Raw genomic sequence first — 24,205 nt, forward strand, 5'->3', positions numbered from 1 at the left:
TTTAGTAAACACGAGCAATACAAATTACAAACAAATTTACAAACTCTAAATGATCGCACCATAAGGATCCAAGGTGATCTCCGTTATGATCAAAAGTTTTCATAAATACTCACATAAACCACCATACTAACTCAAATGTTCATCCAATCATGTGCCACCCGGGTAGCTCCAGATGCATTGGTTGATATTTTATACCATTATATGGAATTAAAAAAATCTTAAAAAATAACTGTCTAAATAAGTTATTTTTGAATAATTTTATCTTATACGATGATTGTATATAATATATGTTTATATGTTTAAAACGATCAAAAAATCAATTAAAATAAAATTATCAAATTTACTATATATCTGTTGTATGCTACTTAAGATATGAACAAAATTGAAAGATAAAAACATAATAAACATTATATCGATATCTTATTTATGGTTTTGTCCGTGATGACGGTGGAGATAGCCCATAGCATTCGATGAGATAGAGATGATTCCGATGACACGAAGGTAGAGGTAATCTCGTATTTAAAAGAAAATAAAGAGGCACCGAATAAAACAAAAACAATGGTCAACGGAGAAATCCACGTCGCACGCACGTGTCTACCAACCAACACGTGGATTCCCACAACCACTACCGTCCGTCGGCGACGGCCTCCGGCAAATCTATGGGCTGTTTTCCTTTTTGGACCCACCTTTTGTTTGACTCGGTCAAATATCTTTTGCCTGTAACTCACAGCCGCTCCATATCTTTTACATGATTCCACCATACTTAACACACACAACCAGCAACTATCTAACATTTTCCCAAAAAAATCCAAAAAAATTATATTTTTGAATAAAATTATAGTATTTTGATTCATTAAAGTTATAGTATTCTAACATTTATTAGCTATTCGTGATGGCAGTTTCATCCTTGCGAAAATAGAGGGATCTGATCTGTAAACAGTCAAAATGTGATTTCTTTTCGAAAGATCATCCAAAAGAATATATTATCATTATCATCATCATCATCATTTCTGCTATCATTTCAATGATGATGCAGTGTACTGTAGATTAGAATACAAGACAGCGAGAAGAAGTCGATTAGCTTTCTCATCTTCTCTCTTTCATCTCTCCTCTTTCATAAAATGCTTCAGCTCTCCGGTTTTGGAGTAGTTATGGAAGTCAACTTGCGGATTATGGTATGGCGGGGCTGCTAAGTCTGCATACTGTCAGTGTGACACCGAGCCGCACTACCTCTACCCACAGGAACACAGGAAACATGCAATCCCCTCTCTCTCTCTCTCTCTGAGGGAGGCAATACCGCTTACGTACGTACCCTTTGGCGAGCCAAAACCGGCGGCACCCACAGGTCTCCACACCCCGGACGAAGGCGAAGAGGCGGAGGAGACATCCGAAATCGCCACGGTAACCGTGGAGGCAGCACCACCCGGGATTGCATTTCTGCTCGTGGTTTTCCTCCACTTATTTACCCTTCGTCGCCATTAATTTATGTGAGGTCGTCGGTCGCGAGGGTTAGGAATAGCAGCAGCGACGTAGAAGTCGCGATGCTCCGTTAGCCGCAGCTCTTTCTGAGAAGGAAGACCAGCTGTATATTGGTGGTCCAATCCCCTTCTGGCCCATGAAAAGGTCGAGCATAGCAGCTGTGGCAAAGAGATATATCACGTAGCACAGAGAGAGAGAGAGAGAGAGAGAATGGATGGAGGGAATGGCATTCCGGGAGGAATGCTACCGAGCAGCATGAGCTCGGGAGGATTGATGGGCTTGGATATGTCCATCCACCCGCAACAGAAACAGCAACAGATGCTTCATCACCAACAGCAGCTGTATGCGCACCACATGTTGCCGTTCCAGGCGCCGGTGGGCAGTGATGATGACCACCAGGCGCAGTATGCCAACAGGCACGCCCAGTACGTGCAGGCGTTTGGCCAGGCCGTCCGGGGGAAACAGCAGCAGCCGGCCATGAGCTCCGAGGAGGAGGCCGGGTACGGGGAGGACGTGGAGGAGCAGGCTCGCCGCGGAGGGGTGTCGCAGCCGTCTCCGTCGCCCTCGCCGTGGCAGCGGATGAAGTGGACCGACAACATGATCCGGCTCCTCATCAAGGTGGTCTACCGCGTGGGGGACGACGGCGGCGCAGCGGGGGAGGGGGAGCAGCAGGCCCACGTCGCGCTCGCCAAGGGCAAGAAGTCGGCGGCGGCGGCGGCCGCCGCCGCGTCAGCGTTGTTGCAGAAGAAGGGAAAGTGGAAGTCGGTGTCGCGGGCCATGATGGAGAATGGCTTCTGCGTGTCGCCGCAGCAGTGCGAGGACAAGTTCAACGACCTCAACAAGCGGTACAAGCGGCTGAACGACCTCCTGGGGAAGGGCACGGCCTGCCGGGTGGTCGAGAACCAGACGCTCCTCGACACCATGGACAACCTCTACCCCAAGGCCAAGGAGGAGGCCCGCAAGCTCCTCAATTCCAAGCACCTCTTCTTCCGCGAGATGTGCGCGTACCACCACGCCGGAGGAGCCTCCTCCTGCGCCGCCCCTCCCCCTCCGCAGATACCGCCACCACATCCTCCAGATCAGCAGCAGCAGATCTGCTTCCACCACCCACCGCCTGCCGCAGCGCCCCCAGCCAAGCTTCCCGGAGATAGCAGAGGAAGAGGAACCTTCGCTGAAGAGGAGGGCATGGCGGAAGAGGCGGACGATGACGACGACGTGGACAGCGAGGAGGACGAGGACGATTACGATGAAGAGGAGGAGGAGGAGGACGACGACATGGAGGGTCACGGCCATAAGCGCCACTGTCACCATCACCAGCAGCAGCCCAAGAACGAGGAGGGTGAGGAGGACGAGGACAGTAAGGGATTCACGGCGGGTGCCAAGAGGCTCAAGAGGGCTTCCTCCCAGATGTCGGCGTCGCCGCCGCACTCGCTGACGTTGTCGTCATCCAGCTCCATACAGCAGCTGCGCTCCGAGATGATGGCGGTGTCCGGCGAAGGGGAGCAGCAGCAGCGGCAGTGGCTGAGGAGGAAGGCAACGGAGCTGGAGGAGCAGCGGGTGGCGTACCAAGGCCGGGCCTTCCAGCTCGAGCGGCAGCGCTTCAAGTGGCTCCGCTTCAGCTCCAACAAGGAGCGGGAGATGGAGCGCATGAAGCTCGACAACGAGCGCCTCCGCCTCGAGAACGACCGCATGCTGCTGCTCCTCCGGCAAAAGGAGTTGGAACTAGTACACGGCGGCGGAGCGCTCTCCACCGCCACCGTAATCTCTGCCGAGGCGCAGCAGCAGCAGCATATATCGAATGCTGATCACGCTGTCGTCGGCAATTGACGTGTACAATTCGTGCCTCCAAACAATGGTATGTTCTTGCACCGATCAATCAATATGATGTTCTTTTCTCTCAATGTTCTGTAGTTTTCTCTCAATTAAAGCTAATTTGAACTTTTTGGTGGTGTAATAGAACGGAGGAGTCAAGAGAGACACAACAAAGAATGCTGAGCTCCATGGCATTGAATTCTCTGAAAAATCAACTAAAACATAGTTCTTAAAATGTTTGGAAACAGAAACTCTTCGATTCTCGGACAGTCCCAAACATAAAGTTAAGGATTCATAGCTATCATATTCCAAGATTAAGAATCATTGAATACCTCATATACATCCACTTGAAGGAGGAGATGTGATCACATAACTCATTTCTAAGAACAGGGGAGAAGAACAATTCAGAACCACAAAAATAACATTATGGAACATAACTCATTCCTAAGAACAGGGGAGAAACACAATTCAGATCCAAAATAACATTATGGAACATTACTTCCACAACCCAAAAGCTTAAAACTACTTAAATTAAGAGCCAACATAACCCAACTCTTAAATCATTTAACCATCTCTAAGCTAATGTCATCCAGGATCTTCTTTTTTATTGCAATAAAGAATACACCAAGTGTGCGTTCTCAGTTAACAACCGCAGAGAATGAATCAGTGACCAAAGGCAATGGATTAAACCATCTCAGAAAAATGTTACCAGATAACTTCAATCTGCAACAATCTCTATCTCAGAGAGGAGATTGTCACAATATTACAGCAAAAAAACACTGGATTTTCTCAATTGCATACACCTTAAACGCAACTTGTATACTGGTTTTCGCAAACCTAACGAGCATACCAATTTAAAACTCTTACCAACTATAGATATAGTTGGATAAATTGTGTTTTCTTTGGTGAACTCTCAAAAACAAAAAAGACAAAATTAGTGATAGCTCACTGCCAGCGCACTGGAAGTTTGAAAGGAAAACAGCTCTTTAATCCTCTAACTCGATGATCTTCACGACGGAAGCATCCCCTACTTTCTGGCACACCACGACTCGATCATGAGGCATGATCAGGCCAGAGGCCTTGACGTGATCGAGAGCAACCTTCAGAACTGACTCATTGGTGGCACTAGTTGACTCAGCCTGCACAAGTACAAGTCATAATAAGTCTTCATTGTTTAACAACAAACTTAAGCATGTTAAAGGAAAGAAAGGGACCAGTGAGGTTTAAGAAGCAAATGGGATTATAATTTACCCAGAAAATAAACATATTTATTGTTCCAATCAGAACAATTGTCCCACAACTATAAGCTTCATTAAATCCATTATGATAATATTGCCTCCTTATTTTAAGATCATTTTGATCAGAACTGATTAGTTATTCACCATGTTTCCCCTCTCAAGCAGCAATTGATTATAAATTGTACAATCCCTTTATCTTATGATCTTAAAAAAATTGCAGACATTATATATATATATATATATATATATATATATATATATATATATATATATATATATATATATATATATATATATATATATAATGTGTGCGTGTGTGTGTTATATATGTATGGGAACCATGGTGAATTATGGATTATCTCCCATTAGATTTATGATTTAGGTAAGCGTTAATAGCACTTTATCTTCCTAGACAGGATATCAATGACTGCAACATAATAATTTTGCCCCCAACAACTTGAGGCAAATTTGTGAAGAACCAAAATTTTATTGATTGGAAGATTCCGAGTTCATTAGCTCTATCAATCATTGCCCAAAGTATATCCCATGAAACCCGTTCTTCCCACCCATGAAACCCTTCCTAGCTAGCATCTGTCACTTGCTCCTAAGCCTAGTAAACTAATCTGGATGCACTTCAGCCACATCATCTATAACATCTGGATTATCATGATCTAACATGCAGCATATCCTACAATTAAAGCATCAAATTTGTTATTTCCAGCACTAACATTTAAAGGTTCTGGTGAATTAAAGAAATATAATCCTCAGAGATGAGCTCAAATCCTTCCTCTGAATAAGTAAAACACCAAATCTTTTGGGTGGAGGGATGCCAATTTGATTAGATGACTCATAGGGGGAAAAATGAAAGATATCTTAGAAAAGATTCACACAGAATTTTTTTAGGAAAAACTGCACCATTCCACACTACCATATATACAAGGAATAACTTAAAGCTTGTAAGAAACTAATAAGAGGTAAAAGTACTTACAGGATGACGGGGATCAGCAAGCATGGGAAAAAGGCCTCTAACTATGAGAGATTGTCTAGCCTGCCAATGTTTAGCTTACATTAGTGTAGGTTCAATCGTACATACCAATGAGTAACCAGTAACCATACACAGTACTTAAAGAAAGTAACGGTAAAAAAGTTCATGTCAAAAGGACATAGAAATATTACTGTATTAACTGAAAATAAAAGACGAAAACCAGATCCTCAAATATTATTATTGCAAATCATCTCAATGACTTAGTGACTCAGGCATGGTCGAATTAAACATACTTCAAAAGCACCACTGAAACTCCACCGAAGTTGGTTTGTTTTAAGCTGAGGGATGACCACAGATAGTACAGGCATGGTGGGCCTATATTTAGCAATTAACCTACACAAAGAACAAAGTAAATCCAATACAAGTCAGAAACTTTTGGCATGTGCCTGCAAACAGATGCTACAACATGTGAATCGAGTCCCAACTAAGGTGGCACCTTGCAGCTTTTCCAGATGAAGTGAAACAAATTATCACAGAAGCCTTGACTTTAATGGCCGCACGTACCTATAGAAAATCATCACATAACAATTTTTTTATAATAGCTTCAAGATGAATAAATTTCTTTGGATAGTAGTTGATTATTCTTGGATCAAGAAAGGGAAGGTAGAAACATACAGCTGATGAAGCAATGGACTCCAGATGGGTCATTGGTTCGCCAACATATTTCATAGCTTTCTTGAAGTACAAATCCTGGTTGTAAACTTTCTCTGCCTGCAAAAGTGGTTTTATGATGATCAAAGGAAGAAAAAGTGAAGAGGTTTGTGGATCCAGAGATGCCTATTTTAAAAGTTAGGGGACAATTGCCCCCGCAGATCAATGTGGATCAAACACTGGATTCATTAAACTCTTCACCACACAGAGATGCACACATACTAAGAAAATTTTTACCATCACAATTTGTAATTACCTCAAACACAACATTATAGCTCATTTAACATAAACAGAATAAGAAAGGTGTATGACTGCCAACAAGAACATAGAAGATGGATGTTGGATGGGCAAAATTAATATACATATAATCTTTTTGTGTGCTACACAACAACCATTTATTTATATTCAATAACAAGATTTATAGTGGTTTTCTTTCTGTAGTTCACCCAAGCATGTAAAATCTTTTCCAAGCACAGAAATCTGATCATAAATCTCCATACTAATTTTGTCATTAACAACATAAAAAGGACAATAGTGGCATTCAAGATTTGTATTAAGTAGCCACTTACAAAACACATATAGCAGTAAGATGAGAAAGAAGGCTGCATATCAAAAGCTTCTTTTGTCATTTAAACTTCTCATATAGTTTATAGAACTTCCATAATTGCAATCTCGGTCTTAACAATCAAAACGTTCAAAATGATCTTATGCAAGGAATATGAAGGAAGGCTCACCTCATAACAGATTCTACCCACAGTAGAAATGGTCTCAACAGGATACAATCCTCGAAGAGTTTCAGCACCCAGAAGGATTGCATCACTTCCTGGAAAAAATCAAAATTGTTGAAAATTTGTTTGGAATAAGTCCATGAAACAAATTAACAAATGCATGCATCTTAAACTATAAACTGGACAATACTTGGCCATTGACTAAACAATTTAGGACAATTAATTTCCTCTAGCAAAAGAATATTACCATCAAGTATTGCATTCGCCACATCAGTTGCTTCTGCACGAGTAGGTCTCAAATTGCCGGTCATACTATCAACCACACGAGTGATGACTGCAGGCTTTCCAGCCATGTTACACTTGTAGACAGCAGCCTTTTGGAACAAAAACACCTGCAGACAAATCTCAGAAATTAGCATCAACCAAATTAGTGAAGTAGCATAGATAAGAAACAGATAGTTTTTTTCTTGTTTTTTGAGAGAACAAAAGAGAAAATAAATGACTAGATGATACTCTCCAGCTGCAATCTTGAATGATCATTAAGTCAAACACGATCACCAAGAAGCACAAAAATTTCTGCAGTTCTTCCCACTTCTCTTCTTGTTTAACAACTTCACAACTAACCATTTTTGTCCTAAAATAGACTACTGAAAAGACTGTTGCTTTGGATGTTACCAGGTATGCTCTTAATAAAATTGATGGAGTATACACTCATCAATTACCTCCTGAATATTAATGCATTCATCTAAATTGACTCAAAGCTGTGAGTTGCATCAGAAGAATTCACCCTTGACATAAGTGGGACATAAGTAAACTCATCTTGCTTCAGATACCTATTATTTACATATTTGCTTAATATTATTGACATAACTATTATCATATTCATGATTACCAAACATTCGTGATATCACAAAGACATGTCAAAGTTTGTAGTTTACATGTGTAAAAACCATGGTACCAAAATAAGTTCTCTAAACTAGTAAATTCAAAATTGGAGGAGAACGTGACGAATTGGAAATGAGAACTAATAGGGTCTGTATATGTTGACGAACAATCAGAATCCCAAATCTTTTTTAGAAAAAGAGAAAAGGATACACTATCTTCACATTAACTAACCAAACAACACATCAAGGGCCTCTATGGGATGCAAAGAGTCCATATTTGTCAAAGCAAGACATAACTATGAGAAAATAATCAGAATTTTGAGTTGAAGTTCTCACGTCAGTAAAATATCTCACTAATTGGAGCCCCAACCAGGTGTCATCATAATGGTTGGTTCTCCTCTGTCTTGAAAAGGTTATGAGTTCATATCCTTGAGGAAGTTGTACCCAAGTATTTCAACGAAGAAGTTTTCTAGGTGCAGGATCACCCTTTCTGTGACTCTCTAATTAAAACTCATTTGTAACAATCAAAGCATATGACTGAACAATAGACAAACTCGCATAGCTTGCCACAATCAGACACAAAAACATGGATTTCGAACAGCATATATAAACGTAGATGGGAGTGCTCATGCCTTGGAATCAAAATAATGTATCAACATGCTTAAATACATGGACAACCATATCTACATTTCTTCATGAGGTTTCAACATCCTGTACGATGCTCACATAGCTATGTTACATATGCCTAAGAATACACAGGCAGAACTTCAACAAATTATTTTGCAATTATGGATCCAGAAAGAAAAGAAAACAATTTGAAGTTTAATAATCAAGAATTAACAAGGTAAAAAAACCCATACAAAATGCAATAAACTAACCTTTTTAACCTCATTGAAGTTAATTAATTAGACATGTAATTAGTGTGTTACATGCAATTAAATTTTGCATGTAAACATAATAATTGGTTAGCAATAACTACAATACTACCCACAGTATAAGGAATGTCAGTAAGTGCAACAATTAGATAGCAATAAGTCAATCAACACTAGCCACAATAAGAACGCAACCTTCTCAGGAGGGAGATCGACTCCAAGATTCCCACGTGACAGAATGATGCCATTTGCTTCTTGTAGAATTTCATCAAAGTGGGTAAGACCCTGCAACAAATGAGCAATCCTACTCACAACTTGGAGATTTTTAATGTAAATGTTATAAGTATCTTGATTCTTATTTGCAGCTAACCTCTATGTTATCAATTTTTGCAAATATTTGAGTTTGGTGGAGATCACCTAACTTTGACAGGAATTCCCGAGCCTGCAATCAATAACAACATTTGAGGTGTCAGAATATTTTTAGATAAATGAAAAGAAGAGCATCAGAACAGGCACAATGAATTGCAAAAGGAAAGGTGGGATTAAATACTTTGATGCACCATAAGAGTGAATATTAAGAAGAGAAACAAAAGGTAATAAATGTGAATGAAATAGCTTACTTTCCGAACATCTTCTGCATGCCTCGTATAAGATAAAGAAAGAAAATCAATTTTGTTGCGAACACCCCATGTGGTTATCACCTGAAATATAGACCATACAGTGAATGGAACCCAAAGCTTCTTAAATAAACATGAGACAGAACAAGGTCATCCAGAAGAAAATTTTTGTACAAGCAAACCACTACCTGAATTGCTTAAACGATAGTATGTAACTCTCGAGGACTATAATAACTCCTTAATTGAGGGTGGAGTACAACAGACATGTTGCTTTTTCAATATGCTTGTAAGACAATAAATAAATAAATAATCAACAGCAGCAATCAAGAGAACAGCAGACAAAGTTAACTAGGCAATCTGTCGCCATGTAGTTCAATCTAGTTGAGCACAAGTTCAACCTTGTTGCATGGTTAACTATTGTAACCAATCTGGGATAAGCAACTAGCAAAACCAAACAAACAAAAAATTCTCATGCAAAGGATTACCACTAATAATCATACAAATGTGAGAACATTATACCACCAGCTATATGCATTATTCTAGGAATGGAAAAACCTACATTAAGGGACCAATAGAAATCAAGTAGACAAAATAATTGGGACCTAAATGCTACTAGATACACCTCTTCTGCTAAGTGTCAAGGGATCTTAAATTTATTGGGGGAAATCATGACTACAAAAGCAAGTCATTTTAATAGAAGAATGTCAATTCCATTCCAAACCCATCTGCAACCCATCTTCTTTATCACTGCTTGTATATATTTTCCATTTCTCATGCAACCATTCTTTGAAGAAAGCTTCACCATTACTGTTGCTTATAGTTGCTCTATAAAGCATGTTAAGATTTACATAGTAGAATCAATCAATGGGTGAACGAGTTCTTCACATGACAGATACCAGAAGAACTTTTATTGATCTTCCAGCAATTTTGATTGGTGTTATGCAGGTTTTTAGCTTACATTTTTATCAGCTTCAGTAAGTGTTGGCAAATCAATATGGATTTGAGAGATATGCAGAGTGAAGAGTGACCCAGCCAGAGTAGCAGAGTTTTTAATTATGCAGACTACATCATCCCCCTTCAACTCAGCAACCTGCAGAGACATTCAAAGAAAAAGAAGCCAGCTGTCATAAAACACTCGTTAATAAAAGCAACCAAGATAACAAATCTTCACAAGCTTAGAATATTAGATATAAAAAATTCTTTTCAAGATTACTATTGCAAACCATGCAATATTTTATCCCTTCAACAGATCAGATAAGCCTCCAAAGCCATACCTCCAACCAAACAGAAGTAGTTTCACTTCCAGTGAACAAGTATTGGCCGATAAAAATTGTGTCTCCCGGCTTCACCGACTGCAAAAAGTATAAAGCTTGTCACTTAAATCGCAGCTATGCTTGTTACAAATTTTGACATCAAATTGCAACTATGCTATATTATAGATTCAATGAACAAAATAAATCGTTGGAACTCAACATCTACAGTGACCTTGAAAGGTTATTATGTTATAAAGAATAGTGTAATCAAAGAAGCTAGGAAATATGTACACATGTTATATCTCTTTCTATTATTTCTAATAAATTCCTTTTTGGCCTTGCCTTGTCTATCCTTGTATCGCTAAACCCAATTAAGTCAACTCGTCTGGTACATAACTAGGTATCCTTTGGATAAATTCTCTTGATTAAATCAACACGATGAAAATTTAAGACAACGTAGTATATTTTTGTTAGAATGGTTACAAAATAGACTAAAGTATGTCAGTAAATTACGAAAAGATAAGTCAAAAAATTAAATACATTGTCAAAAAAACTTTAAAATTGTGCATATATGGAAGAACAAAGATTCAAGGCCAGTGGGAAAGCAACAATAACAACAAAACCATATGTTCTAACTATTTGGTGTCGACTACATGAATCTTTTGTCACCATTGAGATCTGTAAAAAACCATATGTTTAGTTAAGTTCAAAATACTTAAATATTTATTTATAATTTCTATCAAGATCATTTTAGATTTTCCTATACTCTTCTCGTACCACTAATATTAATTATTTCATCTCTTCTGACTACCACGTCCAAAAGTTTCCTCAGCATATGCTCATACTATCTTAAACGATTTTCTCTCATTTTATTCTCCATCGATGTGATACCTAATTGTTCACAAATAATAAAAGTATTTTTTTCTTATCTTTCCTAGTAACTCCATACCTCCATCTCAATATTTTCATCTCGACAACACAAACATTTTGTATATGATTTTTATTAACTGCCCAACACTCAAATACATAAAGCATTGTTAGTTTCACAATTATCTTATAAAATTTTTCTTTTAATCACAAAGATATCCGATGATCACACAAGATTCCTGATGCCCTCATTTTAACCAATCTTATTTTTACTCTATGAATAATATCTTTATTGATCTCTTCATCTTGTTGAATAAATGATCCAAGATACCTAAAACATTTACTTAAAAGTATTTCTTGTCCATCCAATTTAACTATATTCTCTTGTCAAATTTTAGAATCACTAAATTACATTTTATATATTCAGTTTTAATCCTACTTAATCATTAAAGGCTTGCCTCCATAGCTCAAGTATTCTAAATACTTATCTAAATTCTAACTTTCAGTAATGGAAGACAACTAAAAATGATCACACAAGATGGCAATACAATTTTTGGACACAAATATGTTCAAGTATTCTAAATAACTCTTGGTAAAAGACACGAGGACCATTCTTTTTGCATCACCTTTGGTCATCACAATTGAGTAGCTAGTGGTTTGGTTTAAAACAGCATCGAACAGAGCAAGTGAAGAAAAACAAAGAAATGTTAAATTGGGTAACGAAGGAGCAAGAATAGTGAAATAAGTCGAGAGGTACTCATTTAGACAAAATATACAAGCAAGAATACTCGACCATATCAAGTTATTCATGAAGCAAAAGAAGAGTCTAGAGAGAACACCATTGATAGCAGAGTGCAAAGGATGAGCATGGTATGAAGAAGGAAATTGCTTGCCTTTGATAATCCAATAAAGTTTATAGGCAACAGATCTGATGAAGCTTCTTGCTCCTGATCTGGTGTCAGAACAACATGACTATCAGCCACGAGTGAGATGGCTTTCTCACTTTTGTTCACCACCTGCAACTCTGGACCCACTGTATCCAACATGACCTGGGAAACAACAAAAAGTTCATGTGTTTTTACACCCCCATTCCAAAAAAGAATGCATTAGACATTAGAAAATGGTTAGTGACACGAGAACTTGGGGATAGACTCTCATAATAAGTAGAAAGAGAGCCGAGATAAGTTACCAGCCCAAGTTTTGGGAACTACAGCAATTTTGGCAGCTCAATATCTTGTATCAACAGTACGTGAAATATGAAACACTACAAGTGCTTCCATCAAACACTAGTAGGGCTTTTACCCACCGCACAAAAAAAAAAAGAACGTATGGCGGATAAGCAAGACTTACTGCGCACAACTTTTTGGTGCCCTTGATAGCTGCTTTGAGATTTTCCAGGGTCTCCTGGTGATAGTCGACGTCCCCCCACGAGAAGTCGAACCGTGCCACTGCCACAAAAGGATCTCATCAGGTCCATGGACCAAACCCAAGTGCCGATTGAAGCAATACATCAAATACGAAGACGGGCATCACGTAAGATGGAAAGAACACGAGGCTTACCCGACATCCCGGCCTTTAGGCAGGCGGAGATCACCTCCACGGACCGGGACTTGGGGCCGAGCGTCCCCACGATCTTGGTCATGGCAGGAAAGAAACTCTGGAGTGTCAAAAAGGAATAGAAGGATCAGGATCAAACACAGGTTTTGATCGACTTAGTTCCAATATCTTTTACGGATCATATTGGAAGGAGGAGGAGGAGGACGTACCGGCTTCGATGGCTGGAGAATGGAGACCATTCTGATGGGCTCTTCCAAGAGAAGGTTCGTCGAATGCATCTTTCTTTCTTAATCAGAGCTCGCAGGAGGTCGAGTTCGCTCGGAGACGTAGAGAAGAGAAACCACTCGGCAGCAGCGCCAGGGGGTGCCCTCCTTTTAATGCTGTTCGCCCACTACGCCTTCGCCTTTCCCCCTGACCCAATTCCCGCCGATATATATTATTCTATGGGTCGACCGTGTGATGCACGCCGCTTGCCCCGCCCATCTTTGGAATATGCCGACTTTCTATACCCGAGCGTTGCGAAGGTCGTGCCATTAACGCAAACACCTCATGAGCCATCATGATTAGACCGCGGAGCTCGATTCGACGGGCTTCGGAGGTAAAAATCCAGCGGCAGCGCGCGCGGCTTGTTCGGCCGCGTGGTGGGCACCCGTACTGGCATTTGCCGACGGTAACCGAGAACGGTGGGCGAAGGGTGAGCAAAACCGTGGGGGGATGCTCTCGCGCCTCGGCTTCTGCCCCCTGCCGCACCCTAACAGTGCAGAGCCTGCAATCATGGCGCCACAGCAATTCCTCCCTCTCTATATTTCTTTGGCATGGAGCGCTAATTTTAGAGTAACCTCTTTTCCAATATTATCATCTGAACCGCCTCATCACGTTCTAAATCAACGGTTTCGATTCCGGAATCAACTATTTTGATTTATTAAAACTAAAGAAATGAATGGACAAAAGGTTGATTTTAAATTCAAAATCGACGGTTTTGGATTCGATCGTTAATTTTTTTATTTAAATTTTAAATTATAAAAAAAATTATAATAACTAAGAATAATTTAAAACCACTATCATCGATTTTGATTTTTCAAATCTAAAAATCGAATTACCGAGGGTCGATTCCGATTTGATTTGAAACTAATAAACCATATGATTCTAATAGATACCGAGGGTCTCTATTAACACGATGTGATTCTAATCGAAGTGAGAAATATCGTAGGTGTCGTGGGAAACAACTTTGAGAGCCGTGGCCTCGGGGCCGACGCGGCTCGGTTCAGGTCCGGACGTCGGGGATCTCTCCGGGGCGTGCCTCGAGCCCGCGGGGTCAGTCCGGTGTGATGGTCCGATCGGGGACGGGGTCGTCGTGTCCTCCGGGCGGGAACTCCTCGTCCGCGCATCCGGCGGGGACCCTCGGCTTCGCACCTTCACAAAGGTCGGGTCGGGGCGCTCGACCCGACCCCTCCGACGATCAGGTTAGCAGAAGAGGTGGATGGGGTTTCAGAAGAAGAAGTGTTTGTATCTGTGACTCCCCCTCCCTTTCTCTGATGAACGAGAGGGTATTTATAGGGAAGCTTACTGTTGTTTGATGTGCCCGCCTGCAGGAGGCAGGTTGATAGCGTCTGACATGGGCGCTAGCGTGGCGTGAAGAACCGCGCCTGAGTAGGCGTTAATGTGCCTCGGTCGGTGTTTCGGTTCGGTTGACTAAGCACAGTCACGTCATCTGAGGCGTAAGGCGTCATCTGACGTAAGTCATAAGAGATTCTTTTGAGCTAATCCTCATCAGTAGGTGAGCAAGGTCTTTATAGTTTTGCTCATATATAAGAGATTCTTTTGAGCTAATCCATCTTACATTTAAGTTATTGATTCTATTTTCTTTGTTTTAACTATAAATATGCTTTTATACTAACATTTAAGGGAAAATAATACCTCGTGATAGAAGGGTTAGTTTATAATCGTCATAAATCACCTATTGATTTTTTTGGAATATGTTTATAATCGATCCGAATTATCCCAAGATCTTCTTCAAATATTATTATGAATATTTCGTATAAAAGCTAAATTGTATTCTGAACTGTTCTTTAATCTTTTTAAAATATTTCATAAAAAATTTATCCTTTTAGAATATTTCATAAAAAACTAATGCATAATCCATTAGAATTGTCTTTTGGTGTTCTTGAGAGATGCTTTGAAAATTCGATAGCTTAAAATTTTACTCGAGTTTTTTTTTTTACCTTGACCCCTTGACCCAACATCGATAATAAAATGATAACTACCAAGTCATATATTCTCTATCACAGCATTATTTGATTTATGTTCGAATCGAACCGTAATAATAACCTATAATATTTTAATTATATAAGATCGATCATTAAATGGAATAAAAATATTGTCATACTACCATTAATATGTTTTTCGTCTCCATGTGGAATAAAGTTTGGGGTTGCTAACTTATTTAATAATCTTAATATATAAATGGACGTACAGCGGACTTTTTGTTATATGAATGGGTTGTGAAAAGATGGCTGAGACTAAACGAAAGGATTTATTTATAAATTCTGAATATTTATTTAAATTCTTAAAAAAATAGATCTCTTATAGGAAAAATGTTCTTCTCTTATTAGGAACTATTTTTAGTTCGACTTTTTATATTATTTTTACCATGTGACAATATATCTGTGATTATTATTTTTGTAATATAATGCTTGGATTTTGTATTTGTTATTTTTTTCTACGTAAAAAACATCGAATGCCTTTGTACCACTCCATTCAATAATATAGTAATTCCTTATGTTAGAAGCATTCTTTGATTAGATCACGAATTTGAATTACGAATGCTCGAAAGGAAATTATATTTCTATTTTTAGAGCACAGTAAGAAGAAAAAGAGATGAAAAAGAAGCGATGTCGGGAGGTGGGCGTTTTCATGGGCCCAACGGCCCACGCAAATGTGCGGGTACGTGACGTTACGTGACGGCGCCGTGACGGGGCGTGACGGTCCCGTTGCTGGCAAGTCACGGGGCGCTCCCACCGTTACCCGATTAAGTGAGCCTCGGCCTCGCGATCCGTCGCCTCCTCGCTAACGTCGTCTGCCTCCCGTGCCGTGTCGTGAGGCCTTCCCCCGTCCGGATTTGGAGGCCCTAACCCTAACCCTAACGCCGCCTCCGCCATGGCCTACTGCGACGACGACTTCTCTCTCCTCGGAGACGAAGCCCGGTCGCAGCCCCAGCCCCAGCCCCAGCCCGGCCCCTTCTCCGCCGCCCAACGCTACCTGCCCTCCAAGCCGGCGCCGATCTCCCTCCAGCCTCGCCCCCACCACCACCTCGCCGTTGCAGTGGCCGCAATCGACAACCCCGGAAAGAACGGGGTCGTTGTCGACGGAGGGAGCGACGACCATGATGGCTACGGCGAGGCCTTTGGCCAAACGAACACCTCCAAGTGCCCCACCGCCCCGGGTTTCCACGACCAACACTGCTTCGCCGACGACGACAACCCGTTCGCCCCCCAGAACCCCGCCGCTGATGATGAAGGTGGCGACGACGATGGCGATCCTGACAACTACCCCGAGCGCAAGGGGGCCATCGTCACCGCCTCCCAGCACCAGCAGCCTCATCACCGCCTGCCGAAGCGCAAGGATCGCGACGATCTTAGCGACAGCGAGTCCCCCTACTGCTACAACAGCAGCGGGGCGGCTAATAAGAAGTCGAGGCCGATGTCGTCGTCGGGGGACTACCGCAAGGACCGGGAGGAATGGAGCGATTCGGCCATTAGCTCCCTCCTCGACGCCTACACGGAGAAGTACGTGCAGCTCAATCGGGGTAACCTGCGGGGGAGGGACTGGGAAGACGTGGCCACCATCGTCAGCGAGCGCTGCAACAAGCAGAAGGTTGGCAAGAGCGTGGAGCAGTGCAAGAACAAGATCGACAACCTCAAGAAGCGCTACAAGGTCGAGTGCCAGCGGCTTAGCAGCGGCGGGCTCCCTGCAAGCCACTGGCCGTGGTTTAAGAAGATGGAGCAGCTCGTTGGTTCCTCTTCGTCCTCGTCAAAGGCTGGTCCAGATGATGACAAATCCATCACCCTTGGTGGCTCTGCTGCAGTCATGAGACAGATCAAAAGGTCCTTCCTTCTCTCCAACCCCAAATCCTGCATTTTCTTGACCCATATTTGCTTCCATAATGGAACCATTTATCAAAGCTTGTTCATGACTTTGTGAATTTTATGCAATTATGCTGGGGAAGCTTTGAGGAACATCCTACCGCAGGTGGTTCAGACTTTTTTGCAGTGGCAAGGATTGATGTATTTAAGGGGCATTTGATTCTTTGAAGCATCTAGCACTTGATGACAGTGGTTGTAAGATCTAGATGGGAAAAAAAATTTAAGATCGTAACCGAAAATTGAGGGAAAAAATTTCAGATAGTTGTTCGAAAGGGAGCAATGTAGTTGTGGTCTAAGAAGGAAAAAGTGCAAAACAATCTTACTGACAAAAAGGAGTTGGAGGAACTTCAAACCAAACATGAGTTTTCATTATGGGAGCTAGTTAGACAAGAAAGTTCTTATTTGAATGTCATTGGCAAACTAATAGTAGTTTCTTAAATTAGTACAGGCGACAAATGCTAGAACAATCTTTAGTATGTAGCCAAGAGGTAGTTTAATTAATCAAGGAGTGAGGAGACATTTATGAATATCTTAAGTTGTGGTAGGTTCAGAATTTTCACTTTAAAGCGAATTATTTTTATATTGATTAAATATAGTTATTATATGTATATGTATATATTAGTTATTATATAGTTATATATATAGTTTCAGTTAGCTTTCCTGTTTTTATCATGGTTCTTAGTTGAATTCATCTTTTTTTTACAGGATTGGTTTCAGAATTTGTGTGGTAGTGTGAATCCTATTTAGGCATGCATTGTTTTTCTTTTTCCCTTTAGTTAGAGGGTTTGTCATTAATCCACTAGAAACCTATGAATTTTGAGTTTCTAAATTAGGAAAAAGTTTCACTTTAGTTTCATTGATTTTTTAGTTCTTGTTGACTTTTTGCAATAGGAGTTCTTAGATTTATAAGAGGAATCATTGTTGTTATATTATGGAGAATTCATTTTTTTTTAATCAAGTTAAATATCCTTGTTCGCATTTGACTTAGAAGCTTCACACTTAAGTTTGAGGTCATGATCACTTGTGATGCTAAGCAGGATTCTCATACAATTTTTTGACAAGCAAAGTGATGAGTATAATCAACTAGCTAGCACACACTGACCAAAGTAATGAGTTATGAGTTTCTAATACAATTTGATGCGACCATATTAATTTCGTCGGTACAAACAACAAGCTATTGTTAGTGAACTGTTGCTTTGATGTGTTGGCATTCCAAGAAAAGAAGATTGATAAGTTCATTAGTCATAGGTCATAATAGCAATAACGTGTCCAAAATGTACTGCATTCACAAATGATCAAATCAGTTTTCACAAGTTTTCATTTGTTTAATGATAGGTAATCTTATATGATTTTTGTGAACACAGCACCAATGCTGCTTCTGATAGTACCATAGCTGATTGTTGAAAACTGCCCTTTCTAATGTCATATCTGGAGAAAGCCAAAAAACAAAAATAAATTCTAAAATAAAGTGTTACTATATTACTAAGAAAAAAGGTTGATTTTTTACTGGCACGTTATATACCTTGGTTTCTTACTGATTGAATATTTTATTGGGGCATGATGCTTGGAAACATCAGTTTGTTAGTTCTTTTATCTTTTTTAATATGTAAGTACACTTATGATGATAATTGCCTTGCAGATATCCCCTTGCTGCATCTGGCCCTGTTATTGTAAATACTAACTCAAAGATGAAGGCATTATCAAATCCACGGTGGAAGAGAGTGATTTTGAAAATTAGTGGTGTGGCATTAGCTGGAGCTGGTCCCCAAAATGTTGACCATAAGGTTACCACTTTCCACTGTTTGCATTCTGGGGTTTTGGCATATTATGGTTGATCATAGACTGAGCCATTTTGTATTGCATAAAATGTTATCCCATAGTTTATTGAACATGTACTATGTTCATTTTTCAGGTGGTTATGCTAATTGCTAAGGAAATTGCAATTGCCAACCGTGCCGGTGTAGAGGTATCAATCAGCTCCTGTTGAGTCTCATTGGCATTTGAAGCTATCTTCATCCTGTAATCTGTTATTATTCCATCCTTCTGCCCTGCCTTGTGTTCTGCAGGTGGCAATTGTTGTTGGAGGTCAAAATTTCTTTTGTGGTGATACTTGGATAGCTGCAACTGGAATTGATAGGGCTACAACTTATCAAATAGGGTATGCATTTCCTGTTTCATGGTTGGTATTTATTTTGCTCCCTTGTTCTTAAACTGAAGCACTTTACTCCCTGGACCATTTATGGAGTTTCATTGTTTTATTGAGCCTGATACTGTTAGTTTTTGCGTTATTTTCATCGTCTTAAGTAGCTTTGTGGCATAGGTGGTCAATCTCGTCCAGTGCCCAAGAGTAGCTTCGTCAATGACCCAGGAAAATCTTAGTGGCATAGGCAATCAATCTAATCCAGTGCCCAAGAGTAGCTTGGACAATGACCCATGAAACAAATTTAGTGTAAGATAAATCATTTTTTGCATGTAGATACTAGGATATCTTTTAAAATTTATACCGCCTGTATGTTTTTGTATGTCACTTGTATTAACTCTCACAAACAAACATTTCATAATGGAAGATACAAATGTTTTTTTAATCCATTATAGTCAGAGACTCATGTAAATTAAGAAAGACGCAGATTACTATAATCTTACCTTATTTATATGTAATTCTATATTGCATGTGGTGAATGCATTCAGTGGTTGCATCCAAACCAACATGTATTATCGTATGCATGTATGAATGGTGGAACTTTGGGTTGATCTGCTATTTCTGTGTTCGTAAAATGGAACCAAATGTTAAACTTTACTACTGGTTTAAAGGCACAAACTAATTCCTTTGTTGTCCAGGAAAAGCAATACCTTCCTTGTCCAATTACTTTCTTTGAATTTTAATTGATGTTATGAAGTTGTACAATATGCTAACTGCAAAGGTATGCAAGAAAAATTTTAGGAGAACATTTGTTTGAGTTGACATGTTTAATTACCTATAGATTAGTCTGGAACCATGTTGTCACATGAGAGATGATACTGATGATCTTAGCTTGGGATGATAAAGATGGTATCCTTTTTTACTTGGAGTTTCTATTCCTTCGACACTTAGAATGTCATTAGATTGACTGTCATCTCGTCTACATGCAAAACATCATTAGTTAACTCTTATTTCATCTTTTTATAGCAATTTTGCTTCCCATATATGTTCAGAACTGTTCTCTACTGCAAAAGCACTGCTAGATGCATATCCACAGACAAATACATCTGTTTCTACAACTTTTTTTTTTCCTACAATGTTAGTGTAAGGTTATTTATTTGTTGAAGTTCTTTTTTAGCTAAGTTTTATTTGCATGTGGATTATGACAGTATGATGGCATCATTGATGAACGCGATAATGCTCCAAGCATTGTTAGAGAATCTTGGTGTTGAGGCACGGATACAGTCTACCTTATTGACGCAAGAGATTGCAGAACCATACATAAGGCGACGAGCTATCCGTCATCTTGAGAAAGGAAGAGTTGTTATATTTGGTGGAGCTGGTGGAGGAACAGGAAATCAACTTTTTAGCTCCGACATTGCAGCTGCCTTGAGGGCCTCCGAAAGTATGTTTCAACAGGCATGATTATGTAGTGTTCCGCATTGGATGTGGACCACCATCCACCCCCAAAGAGCAAACTTTTTGCACTCCTTTTTTTTTTTGGTTCGTGATTACCGTTAGTGATCAACTCTAATACATGTGCCTCACATCAGTTCACGCAGATGCTGTTCTGAAAGGGACTACTGCAGATGGCTTTTATGGTTGCCATTCCAGCAACAGCAATAGCAACGCGTTTGAGCATATTTCATTTAGGGAGTTGGTTTCAAGAGGTTTCACCGCAATCAACATGGCAGCATTGAAATTATGCGAAGAGAACAACACACCAGGTAAGTCGATGATATGCTTAGGGTTACAAAGTGATGCTTTGGTATTTGTGTTGCTGATATTGCTGTTCCATATACATCTGCAGTTGTTCTCTTTAATTTATTAGAGCCAGGCATTGTTTCGAGGGCACTTTGTGGGGAACCAGTCGGTACCCTTATTGACCAATCAGGAAGAATCAGCTGATCCTTTTAATTGTCAATCTCAAAGCAGTTCTCGGAGCCATTACAATTCCTTCTGAGAACTACTTGATTCTTGTATCATCATGTGTCAAAGCCTTGAGGCTGTAAGCCATGGATGCTGTGTCTTCCTGCATGTTTGGTTTGCCAGGGAGGCTCCGGGCCTGTCTGCTGTTCATACTTCAGTTGTAAAGTATTGAATACACTGTACAAAGGATGTCAGGAATATCCCGGGATAAGGAAGTGGCAGTATCATCTTCCATGTGGCATTATTGATGATGGATGGATTGTAAGTAGAGGTCTTTTGCTAGGTGAGGCATATCATCATCCAACTAGCGAGCACTACAGTTTATGATTCTTATCGATAAGCAATTACAGAGAGAATGAACCATGCAGATAAAGATATCCAAAACCCCTACGTTGCAGAGCAAGCATCGACATCAACCTGTATCTGCAAGCAGCCATCAAATTGTCTACTGCTGACACAGTTCGACATGGTCTCTGCGTTCGAGTCCCTCCTGTATCTCCACAGGTAGTTCAGATCAACAAGTAGCTCAGTGATGGCATCCTCCGTCTTCTTTCGATCCGCAAAATAGAGCGTCTGCAGCAGGAGAACGGTAGAGCTCGAGGCCAGACTCTGCCGCTCGAAGCTCCGATCGGAGTGCCACCGGATCATGTTATGAGCGAGCGGCGCCAGCCACTCCAACTTCTTCCTTACCGCCGCGCTCCACTCTGCCGCAAGAACTGGGTCGTAGACCGACGAAGCCGTAGTCTTTGCGAATGTTCTTAGCTTTGCTCTTAGAGCTGCTTTGATGCTCGTCGTTAGCATGTTGTACAGGTCATCTCTGGCGTTTGGACCGATCCAATGGGGAGATGCCGCGAGATTATCGATGACGATGATCACATTGGCGTAGTGCAGAGCCAGAGCTGCACCACCGAGCGTGGATGCCGGAGCGATGTGCAGCTGGAACCTGGGCTCGATCATGGATAAGAAAAGATTGGTGTTGACCATGTCGCCTTCGAGGTTAGCCTCTGCGCTTGCACCATCAGCTCTGTTGAGAGCCAGCGGCGTCACGATCGACTTCCGGAGGGCTGTTTCCAAGGGAATGCAGCTCAGCAGGACTGCGGGCTTGTCGCCACCAACCATGCAGTCACCGAAAGGTCCACGGCGGACCGGCCACCAGGTTCGAGAATTCTGGCGCTTCCGAGCGGGAGGAGCCGAGCCGGTTGTGGCAGGAAGACACTGTCCTGCGAATTCTCTGCGGTTGATGGTGGTCGGACCGGAGGCGAACATGTGGACCGCGTCTAGGTGCGAACAATGGACGGAGAGCGGCATGGAGCCGGCGATGGAGTGGCAGCGGGCGAGGTGGGCGCCGGACTTTCCCGTGGCTTCTTCCTCGAACTGGAATCGGAAGACTTGCCTTATCCTTCCGACGATCGAGAAGAGGGACCGGCCCAGCAAGCGGACGACGAAATCGTAGGGCGTGTACCACAGCGAGGCCTGGCGCAGGTCCTTCACTTGCCGCCGCTGCCACAGCACCTTGTTCTTGAAATCGTCGACACTCCCTTGTAGGTGGCCGCTGTCGTCGGGGTTGGCCAGCATCCGTCGCAGCTCCTGCTCGAGCTCTGCCAGCACCTCGAGCTCGTTGTGCAGGTCGGCGCTCGCGGCGACGAACCCCTCCATCTTCTTCACCTTTCCCTCAATCTTCCGCCCGGCGTACTCGAATCCGCGTGGGTCGGCTCCGGTCTTGACGAGATCCGCGTACGCGGCGTCGAACCGCTGCAGCGCAGGGTCACAGCTGCGCCAGCCGAGGCGGGCCACGGCGCGGGCCAGGGACCCGATGGCGTCCGTCATCTCAGCGACGGCCAGGGCGAGGAGGAACTCGCGGTCGTCGGACACAAGCTTGCGGACGCCCTCGAGGCGGAGGACCTCGTCACTGAGGCGGGCGACGCGGTCGTCAGCGAGGGCGTGCCATAGTTGGACGGCCTTGGACATGAGCCCTGCCACCTCGAAGGTGAGAACCCCGACCGTGGCCGCCTTCGTCGGCTCTGCTGCGCCGCTCTTCCTCCGCTCGCTCCCTCGCACGAGTCCCATGCGGCCCAGCCACGACTCCGACTCCACCTTCCTCATGGATCACAACTGGAAGACGCACCCCCCAACCCAAGACGAAGGGCAGGAAGAACACACCTCAGGGACTACAAAGCCGCAACCATGGTGGCGACATGGCCGTGGGTGGTACTCCTGCGTATGCTCACGATCGTTGCCCCCTCTCATCCTCGTCTCTCTGATCCATTCAACGCTGGAAGAGCCGTTGTGAAGGGGACATGAAAGAGGTAAGCAGAAAAGAATGAGATTCCAGAGAGAGACCACCGGCACAGAGATGAGCGAGCCAACGAAGACGAGGAAAAGGCTAAAGAAGACACTGTCGAAGGATTCGTCGCGGGGTTTGCTCCGCTCGCAAGACTACGCTACCCAACGCCGTCCAAGTCAATGCTGCTGCAGGTCTTTTGCATTCGTCGTTGACGACTACTGAGCCTGTCAAAAATCGCATGTCCAGTGCTGGATTCTGGATGTGGTGGGAAGCACATTCGCTGTCATGGATGGATCCCAGTTGGATCCAAGAAGGAAGGACTCGGTTCTTGGCCTCTTGCTTTTGGTTTTCTCTTTTTTCCATGGAGTATTTGGATGTTTCTCCTCGTGATGGCGGTGCAATTGATGTTAACTTTCAAGCGAGTCACAGGATTGACTTCTGCTTGTTAATTTAGATGGTCGTGTTCTTATATTAGCCCTCGAGTTGTATGGCTAATGATAAGAATTTTACTATAATCGAATTTTTGCTAATTGCAAATTATCTTATGAAATTAAAGCATATTATCTAAAAAAATATATTAATTTTTTTTATAATTTTTAAAATAAAAAAATAATTTTATTTGTTCTGATATTATTAATTGTATTGACGAAAAACATAATACGTGTGTT

The 24,205-nt window shown here is 41.8% G+C and overlaps 4 protein-coding genes across 5 annotated transcripts; 2 read left to right on the forward strand and 2 right to left on the reverse strand.

Moving 5' to 3' along the window:
* The first annotated feature begins 1,403 nt into the window (after positions 1-1,403).
* Positions 1,404-3,421, forward strand: LOC135631456 (uncharacterized). The gene has a single exon (XM_065139150.1). The coding sequence runs from the start codon at positions 1,690-1,692 to the stop codon at positions 3,304-3,306; it is 1,617 nt and encodes a 538-aa protein (XP_064995222.1). The 5' UTR covers positions 1,404-1,689; the 3' UTR covers positions 3,307-3,421.
* Positions 3,422-3,950: 529 nt separating this feature from the next.
* Positions 3,951-13,765, reverse strand: LOC135631018 (pyruvate kinase 1, cytosolic-like). Its single transcript, XM_065138382.1, has 16 exons — positions 13,213-13,765; positions 13,007-13,103; positions 12,797-12,894; positions 12,340-12,495; positions 10,601-10,678; positions 10,285-10,416; positions 9,330-9,410; positions 9,080-9,151; positions 8,905-8,994; positions 7,201-7,345; positions 6,960-7,048; positions 6,190-6,285; positions 6,011-6,078; positions 5,808-5,907; positions 5,518-5,577; positions 3,951-4,430 (listed from the first exon to the last, which is right to left on the reverse strand). Exons 1-16 carry the CDS (start codon positions 13,279-13,281, stop codon positions 4,278-4,280), a joined length of 1,584 nt encoding a protein of 527 aa, XP_064994454.1. The 5' UTR covers positions 13,282-13,765; the 3' UTR covers positions 3,951-4,277.
* Positions 13,766-16,055: 2,290 nt separating this feature from the next.
* LOC135631796 (uncharacterized) lies at positions 16,056-21,485 on the forward strand. 2 transcript variants are annotated; one of them, XM_065139695.1, is made up of 7 exons: positions 16,056-17,106; positions 18,785-18,929; positions 19,058-19,111; positions 19,212-19,324; positions 20,494-20,729; positions 20,878-21,051; positions 21,135-21,485. In XM_065139695.1, exons 1-7 carry the CDS (start codon positions 16,160-16,162, stop codon positions 21,230-21,232), a joined length of 1,767 nt encoding a protein of 588 aa, XP_064995767.1. In that variant the 5' UTR covers positions 16,056-16,159; the 3' UTR covers positions 21,233-21,485. The 2 variants fall into 2 exon arrangements, with proteins under 2 accessions (XP_064995767.1, XP_064995768.1); XM_065139696.1 differs by having other exon boundaries at positions 16,058-17,106; positions 19,212-19,303.
* A 61-nt stretch (positions 21,486-21,546) lies between these two features.
* LOC135631797 (protein PSK SIMULATOR 1-like) lies at positions 21,547-23,890 on the reverse strand. Its single transcript, XM_065139697.1, has one exon. The coding sequence runs from the start codon at positions 23,354-23,356 to the stop codon at positions 21,641-21,643; it is 1,716 nt and encodes a 571-aa protein (XP_064995769.1). The 5' UTR covers positions 23,357-23,890; the 3' UTR covers positions 21,547-21,640.
* Between the last annotated feature and the right edge of the window lie 315 nt (positions 23,891-24,205).

This window comes from Musa acuminata, chromosome BXJ3-2 (assembly GCF_036884655.1).
Source record: "Musa acuminata AAA Group cultivar baxijiao chromosome BXJ3-2, Cavendish_Baxijiao_AAA, whole genome shotgun sequence".
NCBI lineage: Eukaryota > Viridiplantae > Streptophyta > Magnoliopsida > Zingiberales > Musaceae > Musa > Musa acuminata.